This window comes from Lactuca saligna, chromosome 7 (assembly GCF_052625555.1).
Source record: "Lactuca saligna cultivar CGN05327 chromosome 7, ASM5262555v1, whole genome shotgun sequence".
NCBI lineage: Eukaryota > Viridiplantae > Streptophyta > Magnoliopsida > Asterales > Asteraceae > Lactuca > Lactuca saligna.
The window spans coordinates 23,103,695-23,113,455 of record NC_136423.1 but is presented as its reverse complement, the minus strand read 5'-3'; the positions used below and the strand labels follow the sequence as shown (position 1 = coordinate 23,113,455).

The 9,761-nt window shown below is 31.3% G+C and overlaps 2 protein-coding genes and 1 long non-coding RNA gene across 9 annotated transcripts; 2 read left to right on the top strand and 1 right to left on the bottom strand.

Moving 5' to 3' along the window:
* Positions 1-1,764: 1,764 nt before the first annotated feature.
* LOC145006138 (uncharacterized) lies at positions 1,765-2,625 on the bottom strand. The gene is made up of 3 exons (XM_078965236.1): positions 2,310-2,625; positions 1,929-2,220; positions 1,765-1,855 (listed from the first exon to the last, which is right to left on the bottom strand). The coding sequence occupies exons 1-3, from the start codon at positions 2,451-2,453 to the stop codon at positions 1,776-1,778; spliced, it is 516 nt and encodes a 171-aa protein (XP_078821362.1). The 5' UTR covers positions 2,454-2,625; the 3' UTR covers positions 1,765-1,775.
* A 433-nt stretch (positions 2,626-3,058) lies between these two features.
* On the top strand, positions 3,059-3,651 carry LOC145006341 (uncharacterized). The gene is made up of 2 exons (XM_078965431.1): positions 3,059-3,425; positions 3,536-3,651. Exons 1-2 carry the CDS (start codon positions 3,106-3,108, stop codon positions 3,606-3,608), a joined length of 393 nt encoding a protein of 130 aa, XP_078821557.1. The 5' UTR covers positions 3,059-3,105; the 3' UTR covers positions 3,609-3,651.
* Positions 3,652-4,975: 1,324 nt separating this feature from the next.
* Positions 4,976-7,345, top strand: LOC145005219 (uncharacterized). 7 transcript variants are annotated; one of them, XR_013662525.1, is made up of 7 exons: positions 4,978-5,834; positions 6,038-6,136; positions 6,241-6,336; positions 6,469-6,535; positions 6,681-6,812; positions 6,883-6,932; positions 7,025-7,345. It is a non-coding gene; the product is annotated as an uncharacterized LOC145005219 (long non-coding RNA). The 7 variants fall into 7 exon arrangements; XR_013662521.1 differs by having other exon boundaries at positions 4,980-5,480; positions 5,563-5,834; positions 6,883-7,345; XR_013662524.1 differs by having other exon boundaries at positions 4,976-5,834; positions 5,946-6,136; positions 6,244-6,336; positions 6,883-7,345.
* The last annotated feature ends 2,416 nt before the right edge of the window (positions 7,346-9,761 follow it).

Below are 9,761 nucleotides of genomic sequence, written 5' to 3'. Positions count from 1 at the left end.
TTTTGAATTGGTTTTACATGTAATTCAATTTTAATTATTATTTTTGTAGATTCTTAAAAAAAATAAATAGGAATTGCATGAAAAAACGTATAAAATTCTCTTACTTTTTCCTTGTTTTTTAATACAGGTCTAATAATTTAATCAGAGTTGGAAGTGGATACAGTTTGATGGACGAAAACCAGTTATCACTGAAAAACGATGAAGTAGCATATAGCTTTAATTATGGGTATGAATTTTTTATTTTTATTTTAGTAACCTATTTGGTTTTTTAGCATTTATTTATTTTTTTAAAATTTTAGTATGAATATAGGTTAATCCAGTTGGAAGTGGATGCAGTTTCATGGGGATAAACACTTATTACTGAAAAACGATGAGGTAGTTGATCGAGAAAGGATAGAGGTGAATATCGATGGATGTGGATTCGCATATGAAATCAATTGTGTTCGCATCTATGAAATCAGTTCGCATATGACATCAATTGAGTTCGCATTTGGTTTTTTGGGTCAAAACAGTTCGCATAAGAAGTTCACGATTTGTTGTTTGAGGTTAATTGATTTTGATTTCGCAAGCTTGGAGTCGGAGATCTGGATTGTGTTCGCATCTATAGAATGCGAGGAGAATTTAATGGTGATATTCAGTTCGCATTTGGTGACACAAGTACGTGGTTGATGATTTTTGGTTGGTTCGCATTTGAAATCAATTGGTTTCGCATTTGGGTTCGTATCTGGGTTTCTTAAACAACTGAAATGCAAATATGAGACAACTGATTAATTTCTCAGTTAATGCGATGAAATGCGAATGAACTCAAAGACGGATGGATGCAAGATGCGAAGAATTTGAATGAAAATGCGAAGTTTTTAATGTATAAATGCGAATTGGGGAAGAAAGCTAAGAGTTTCGCATTTGGCCCCTGATCTTTTCAAGAAATAATATAAGTGGTCCAACTTCGCAAAATGGGGTCATAAAAAGACAAAAGTGCAGAATTTTCATTTCGCATCCCTGTAGTCTTCGCAAAATGGAAAATTTTACCCAGTTCCACCTTATAAACCCTACTATAAATCCCACTGCCATGAAGTATTTCCCTTATATATATATATATATATATATATATATATATATATATATATATATATATATATATATATATATATATATATATATATATATAGTAAGTCAAAAAGAAAATAAAAACACCACATTCACGAATGAAAAGTTAACAAATTAACAAAACCAATAATAAAACTTAAAACTGATAAAAGATATAATGTGGTAAAACCATATGTGTTAAAAGTTCCACAACTGAATTGAAAACACGGGAATTAAAAAAGTTTTCAAGAAAATCTTTTTCTAATACTCTCATCAATATCTAGCTCTAATCCTATCAGCTTCATACATTTGTGGTTCAACATCAAAGTCGGTTAAAACAGTAGAAACCAATAAATTACCTGCAAAAACATGAAACATGTGGCATAAAATTTAATAATATGTATTTACAATTTGGAATATGTTGATATTAATATAAATTATATACTGATCATATTTTTTAACTGACCCAAATTGTTGTGGACCAGCTTCATGCAAGAAACATAAAGTATGGATTTGTTGTATGTTGCAACAATAACCTTAATCATAAGGTTTGCTGGTACGTTATACAACAATAACTTTGTTACGTTCCCCTTATTAAAAGGTAATGCTGTTTAAACTCTTATAATGAATGATAATAAATTTAATAAAAAAACTATGTTGTTTTAAGTGTTTTTTGAATACATATATACTTACGTCTCATCTTGGAGAATTAACTCAAATGATCGCAGCTGTCTGATTCGATTTCCCCATACTATTCTTCCAACCACATCTAAAAAACATATTTTCTTGTTAAATTTATAGTAGATGATATAAAAATGATTAAAAAAAAGATATAAATATACCAACAAGCCTTCTTTTATTTGTATGATCTTGTGCAACAGTTGTGACAGTAGACACAATTGGATAAAGTGGATATCCACTGGCAAAATCGCTTGCTAACCGAGTAAAAGTTGTGGCATGGTTTATCATTATCGCCTTATCACTGGTGCAGATTTTGTACTGTTGGTACATTGGATTGTCCAAATGGTATTCATCAACTTGGAAATGTTGCACAGAGAATACATTTCCTTTCAGATTCATGTTTCGATATCCGGGCACTAAATGGCGAGGTATGATTGCTAATATTTTTTCTCTCTGGTGTAAATAACAAAATGGTAATGGTATTATTTACAAAATTAAACTTTTAATAGAAGTTGAATATTTTAATTGGAAAAAAACCTTACCTGGCGATCTATCATCCACAAGAGCATCCTGTTGTTTTCCATGTCCTCCCAAACATACAATACTCTAACACTTGTAATGTTCCACCATTCATATATTTGCCCCAAAGCAGAAAATTCATTAACAGTAGTATGATAAATATCCATTTCAACTGAAAAACACTTCAGTTAATAATTGCTATACTTGATGGTTTTTCTAATACATATTGCTTGTACTATGAAATAAAGTAAAAGTTCAATACCTGTTTGATTCTGATATAGCATATAGAACAGATGGTTTTATGAAATCAATGGAACAAATGGTTTGATGGTAAAGTATGGAAGCAAGATTCGTAATCTTAAATATGTATATATGTACAGATTACAAAACATGTTTGTTATTAATGGATGAGATAGATTTAATGTATATCATCAGTTTTTTTTTTAAATGACAATTTAAAAAATCCTAATCAGTTTGGATAGAATTTGAAGTGCTTATCTGATAAGCACTATGATAATTTCGAAGTTAGTGTTATCTTTTTCTAATTAATAATGATATAAACTGTAAAGATAATTTCGAAATTAATATGTTGACTAACATTGATCCTTAAAATTTGGGATATGAATGGTTTTGAGCGGGAAAATATTGACACCTGGGTAACCCTCTACAATAAATACCTATGTTTGCTTCTCTGAAATTCGATATTGACTTGATTCTTCCACCTGGGAAGAAGGTATGTTCACATATTTTTTGTTTTCTCTTTTGATTTAATTGTTACGTTGTAACTAATACTACTTTTGACATAGAAAAACGGCCATAATGTCGAACTCAAGTAGCATTGTAAATAAGCAGGAATGTGATCAAATCATCCTTCAACTTTGTATGCATGAGAAACATGAGAAAGAAAAGAAAAGGGAATGGGCATTGCTAAATTGGAATTGGGATGAGGTTATTGATATTCTAAGTTCTGAAGATGAAAAGCTGGATGATGAAGCTGTGGAAAAGTCTGACACATTAGATTCAACAAAACCAAAAACTTTGTCACCACCACTGAAGAGACCCCGTGTCAAAGTTCAAAGCCGAAACAGATGTTATAGGCTTCGTGATGAAGAAGATGGTGAATTTCCTGTTGATGTCGGGTAAGATCATTTGTACTTTGTTTTACAAATGATCATGAAAAACTGTTTTTTTTTATATATTTCAAGGATCAAGAAACTTATGAATGCCTTAAATTTTATTTTTTTGTCAGGAGTGGTTTGATTACTGTTGCAGCTGAAAACCAGCCATCTCAGGATGATGAAGATGCAGTTGTTAACACCTAAGTTTTTTTAGTAGATTTATTTGATGTTGGAATTTTTATGGTTGTCTTTTTTTTGGACTGTTTCAAATAAGTAACATGTTTTTATGGTGTTGTTTTTCCTTTGCTATTACATTATTATTTTCTGGGGTATAAATGCATGCCTTGTTTTTATGTCTTTTAAAAGGCAACCAATGTCACACATATGACATTTAATCAGAAAATCGATCATTCTTCAAATATGACATTTAATCAAAAAATCGATCTAAAAATGAAACATTTGGTGTTTATCGATTTTTCAGGGTCGACGGGTTGTATGAAAAGCGAAGGCTGAGTAATTGAAAATTAGAGGATCGATGGTTGCTACTAATTGCTTGTAACTGGTATTGGTTTCATATCGATGGATGTGGATTCGCATATGAAATCAATTGTGTTCGCATATATGAAATCAGTTCACATATGACATCAATTGAGTTCGCATTTGGTTTTGTGGGTCAAAACAGTTCGCATAAGAAGTTCACGATTTGTTTGAGGTTAATTGATTTTGATTTCGCAAGCTTGGAGTCGGAGATCTGGATTGTGTTCGCATCTATAGAATGCGAGGAGACTTTAATGGTGATATTCAGTTCGCATTTGGTGACACAAGTACGTGGTTGATGATTTTTGGTTGGTTCGCATTTGAAATCAGTGGGTTTCGCATTTGGGTTCGTATCTGGGTTTCTCAAACAACTAAAATGCGAATATGAGACAACTGATTAATTTCTCAGTTAATGCGATGAAATGCGAATGAACTCAAAGACGGATGGATGCAAGATGCGAAGAATTTGAATGAAAATGCGAAGTTTTTAATGTATAAATGCGAATTGGGGAAGAAAGCTAAGAGTTTCGTATTTGGGGTAAATTTTTTTGAGAAATTGGAATATTTTCAAACTTTTTTTTTTAAAAAAAACACATTGTCTTCGTCTAAGAGAGGGAGAAAAACGATTAGGGTTTATAAGGGAAATACTTCATGGCAGTGGGATTTATAGCAGGGTTTATAAGGTGGAGAGAACAAACACACGTCTGCTATGAGATATTTTAATCAGCTGCAAATGCAACATTTAAAGGATATTTGTTGAAGCGTATTAGGATGAAAAGGTTTTAAATTTTGAATGACCATGAAATTAGGATTTTGCTGAGAAATATAAGGAGTCAAAACAAATTTAAAATTTAATATTATTTTATTAATGGTTGTTTGTAATATTAGCTTAATCGTTTGTACGTCTTAAAAAAATAATATTATTATATTCAATCTATTTATAGAAATAGTTAGATTTCTTTTATAAGTAGTAAATATAAATATATATATATATATATATATATATATATATATATATATTAAAGTTGGACAATCCTTAGGGTACTGTTCCTCTGGTTACTCTCCTTTATACCATGGTTGCTGCTTCTTGATCCTTCCCACCGCCTCCGTTATCAACGTTGTTATTCCGTTATGTTTTCATTTATTTTCCGATCCTTCCACTGTCTTTCCTTTTATCTGCCCACCGCTTCTTCATCTCAATTCTTCCACCCTCTGTGAGGGCGTCTCTTTAGAACCGATTGAGCACCGCATCACTACCGTCTACTTCCGTTTGTTACATTTTCCTCTTCCATGTTTTCTCATCTGGTCACCATCGCCTCCCCATCCTATTTACCTTACACCGCTTAAAAAAAGGCTGCTTAGAACAAGCCTAATGGAGTTGTCGGTCAGCTGTTTTTTTGTGATGATTTCTGCAATGAAGCAACAACACTTTGCTTCATATCTGCACCGCTTACTTCCTCCTCCACTTTCTCTCTTCAATATTAGTGCCAGCGGAAGAACTCGCTTCAAAGCTTTGCCTTTTCGCTTCTCAGTTTATAGGTGTGCTTATAGTTCTATGTCTTTGATCAGTTGTACTCACGTGTTATTTTGATTTTGCTTCATTGTTTCTTTACCCAATCAGGTTCGGATTTGTGTACTTCTTCACCTCTTCCCACCTTCCACCGCTTCTATTTTCCTTCCAATTGATTTAGATCCTTCTGGTAGCCTTGCCTCTGATTTCTTCCGATCATCTCTATCTCCAGTCCTTCTTTAACCCTCTGCTTTCAACCACCGTGTAAACCCAATTGATCTTCAAGAAAGCTACCGAAATATACCATCTCCAAGCTTTCAACTTGACCGACGAAAGGAAATTGGATGTAGATGGTAAGTTATGGATCACCGCTCATATAAAAGGTATGTGCCTTCGATTGTACCAGCATGCAACACCACCGCATGTTTCTTTTCCATCAAAAATTTTCCTTTTTTAAAAAGGCTCTAATCTCAGCCACCACCTCTAACCTTCAGCACGAGCAAACCAACACTCACCGATCACCATATTTCCATTCTGCAATTCGACTGACCACGTCTGCTCTTGCTTCATGTTTGGTCCGATTTAGGTGATTTCTGACCCAGTTCTGTTCGTTATTAACATCGAACTACCTGGATGATATTGCTGAAAGGGGAACTAACTAGATGATGTTGCTTTATGTTTTCAGGTAAATCACTCTTCAAGTTTTGATTTAGGTTTCTTTTAATTTTGGGATTTTCGACGATAGTGATAGTCGATTGAAATAGTTTTGATGTATTTTCTAACTTTCAGCAGAGGCAATTTCATATAGCAATCATGTCATCGTCGCCTTATTGGTAGTGATTGAACGGATGAGAATATTGTTGTCTCAGGTCTCTCCAACACACAGTTAAGTTTTACATGTTCTGATTTTTGTTGCTTTCTTTCCATTTCTAGGGCAAAAACAGGCGACTGTCCATGTTTCTGATTTCGTTCTTCATCTGCTAATTTCATCGATTTCTTTTTCTATTACGTTGGCAGTAATTATTCGGGTTGCTTTGAAATGTTATCCTAAGAACATGTTCCAATGACCCACTTCAAACACAAGGTTCTTTGAAAGTTTTTTGTTATTTTTTCCGTTTTTTTTCAATACTTACTGAAAATGAATCAGTATCTGTTGATTGTGTTTTTGACCATCTAATGACAGAAAAATCCTTAATAGTTTGTTATTGTGGAATATATTTTTTTGGCAGGGTGAAATGACATTTTTTCATACGTATTTAGGGGATTTTATACTGAAGACATAGATACTTCTACAGTAGTGATCGTCTACGTAAATCATGCCAACTTCGTTTTATTATCTTTTGGTTTTGGTGTTTATTCAGGTGTGAATTAGCTTCATCTCAATTCCTTTAGTTATTTTGGTTATTTTAATGAGTTTATCTCATGTTGCAGTTTGAATAAGATGAGGATTGACATTAATTTCTTGGATTAACATCATCAGGGTTGTTCCTCTCTTACAAGGACATATCTATTATTGATGCTTTCAAATTGAAATTAATTAATTAGTATATGATTCCTTTGTTTTGTTTGTAAGGTACTTTTGATGGTAACTCCACGAAGGTAGCCGAGTTATTGTTCAACAATAGGTTTAAAGAGGCTTATGTTATCTAAGGTGGAGTTAGTGGCAACAACGGGTGGCTAGTATCATTCACTTTTTTCTTCATGCTTCATTTTTTAGACATCAATTTTTTTAGCAAAGATTCTGAACAAAATAAAGACTTGATTTCATCCCCGAAAAAGAAAGAAATCGATACTTTGGGAACGTTTCACAATAGATTAACAGTAGAACTCTATTAGAAAAACATTTTATGTATGTTATCAATAAATCATAGACATGAGGCAGGGTTAAGCTTAAGCAACTATAAGTAGCCTTTGAAACAAACCTATAATAATAGTTTTTTCTAGGGGTACCAATTATAAAACAAAATGATATCTATCTCTTTTTAATTTGACAATTTTGGTGAAGGAATTTTCTGAAATTACTATTTAATGATGGAAGCATTCAGATAGAAGAATATTTGGAAAAAGTATGTGTTTAATTTATCGTAAGTTTTGGGTAGTTGGATACTCAGGTGGAAGCATACATACATGGGGTGCACTCAAGCACATTCTTGATAGAATTGCAAGTATTTCACCATTTTTTGAATCAAATACTTTTTTAATCTGATTATCTTGAACTGAGTATGCAGTTTTTTATGTTCAAATTAAATCCAAAATTTTTTTTTGGGTTAAAATTGACTGATTTTAGCAGCAAAAAATCCATATAATTTTTGTTATCGTTAACAGTTTTTTGACTAAACTACCTCTGTGTAAAGTTATTTTGTTCATATTTCAATTTTGTTGAAAGACTCGTCTGTCCCGACACTCAAATATGCCTCAGTGCAGTAAAATGGGATAGTATTTGAAGTTTTTTTATGTTCAAATTGAATGGGAAGGTTTTTTTTTTTTTTTTTTTTTTTTTTTTTTTTTTTTTTTTTTTTTTAAATTAAAATTGATTGATTTTATCGATAAAAATTATTTCTTTTATTGTTAATAGTTTGTGACTGAACTACCCTTATGTAATGGTTTTTTTTTGTTCATATTTCAATTTTGTTGAAAGACCAATTTGCCACTGCATTCAAATATGCCAAAGTACAGTAAAATTGGACAATGTATGTAGTTTTTTATGTTCAAATTGAATACAAAGTTTTTTTTGGTTAAAATTGACTAATTTTAGTAGTACAAAAATACATATTTTTTGACCAAACTACCACTATATAGTTTTTTGTTCATATTTCAACTTTGCTGAAAGACCAATATGCCCCTACCTTTAAATATGCCACAGTGCAGTAAAAAAATACATATTTTTTGGTTAAAGTTGAATGATTTTAACAGTCAAATAATTAATACATATATATATATATATATATATATATATATATATATATATATATATATATATATATATATATATATATATATATATATATATATTATCATTAACAGTTTGAAACTAAACTATCTTTGTGTACAATTTTCTTTTTAAACATGGTACTATAACTTCAAATTCGATTGCACATTCGCTTTTCAATGCAACAACTAGCAATGTACTTTATATTCCAAAAAGATTGCTTAATATTCTCAATTATGGTGATGTATTTTCAAATTTTATAATATCATTGTTTTCACAATATGATAGGGAAACAAAAAAAAATTATAAAATTATAAAATTACTTTCCCCTTTGAACCAGATATATAAGTAACCATTTTTTTTGATTCCGTGTTGGTGAAAATGAATTTCTAGAGTAAACAGATCACAATGATATATAATGCTTATTCTGCTCTCTATCTTCCAATAACATCAAACCATTCATCAACAGAAGACATAAAAAAATGGGTAGATAAAATTAAAGATTGATATATTTTCATGGAAACAAAAGTTTCAAACAGAAATAGTCCTTGAGAGAACAAAGTAAGTAACAGATTTTATGTAATCTATCTTAGATATATTTATTTATCTCATACTACTATTGCTACTACTATATGAGTTTTGGAACTATTTGTTGTTTACTATTTCTCACTGAGAGCAACGTAGAAGCTTCTTAAAGATACAATGTCCTTATAACTGTTCTCTTTTCATATAATCCAATTCCGTCACTGATTCTTTTTGTTTTCATGCTTAGATGTCCCAAAGTCCAAACTCCGTTGTTCAAACCTTGAGCATTCTTTGTTTCTGTAAACCTTAATTTATGTGATTCAAGTTATTTAACCCATTTTATTCCAACCCTTCAACAGAATCAACAAAAATAACAAACACCAGGTGTTACAAAAAGTCGAAAAGGATGTTTCAGTTGTGAAGGTTCAGTATATAGCTCAATTAGTAAATTATTGATTTGAAAAGTACTACTAACAAATAACGAAGTGTTTGTTTTTGTTCATTCATCGTTTACAAAAAAAGGCAAATTTTTTAGAGTTTGTTGTTATAAGTGATTTAAAGTTGATGTAGAAAAAGTAGAAAAAACCAAGTTGTAATTCAAAGATTGTTTTTTAGGTTTGATAATGCAAGTTTACGTTTTTTTTAATATGATTTTTGCCTAAGCCCTCATAATGGCTGTATCTCTAAATAATGATGCAGAAACTAAGGATTGCTTCATTGATTCCCTTGAAGAATGGAGAAAAGCCAAAAAGCTTGATAAGTTTATATTGCTTGGGCATTCTTTTATATGTTGTATCTAAAGTTGTTGGAGACCCAAAGAGTGACCAACTCAGGTAGGAATATTGTAACAACATAA

What these genes read in the sequence shown, in the direction of transcription:
- LOC145006138 (XM_078965236.1), bottom strand. Translation starts at nt 2,453, where the DNA reads ATGGATATTTATCATACTACTGTTAATGAATTTTCTGCTTTGGGGCAA. An exon ending in TGTGGATGATAGATCGCCAG is followed by an intron (nt 2,221 to 2,309) that starts GTAAGGTTTTTT and finishes TATTTACACCAG; the next exon opens with AGAGAAAAAATATTAGCAAT. An exon ending in AAATAAAAGAAGGCTTGTTG is followed by an intron (nt 1,856 to 1,928) that starts GTATATTTATAT and finishes TATGTTTTTTAG; the next exon opens with ATGTGGTTGGAAGAATAGTA.
- LOC145006341 (XM_078965431.1), top strand. Translation starts at nt 3,106, where the DNA reads ATGTCGAACTCAAGTAGCATTGTAAATAAGCAGGAATGTGATCAAATC. An exon ending in GAATTTCCTGTTGATGTCGG is followed by an intron (nt 3,426 to 3,535) that starts GTAAGATCATTT and finishes TTTTTTTGTCAG; the next exon opens with GAGTGGTTTGATTACTGTTG.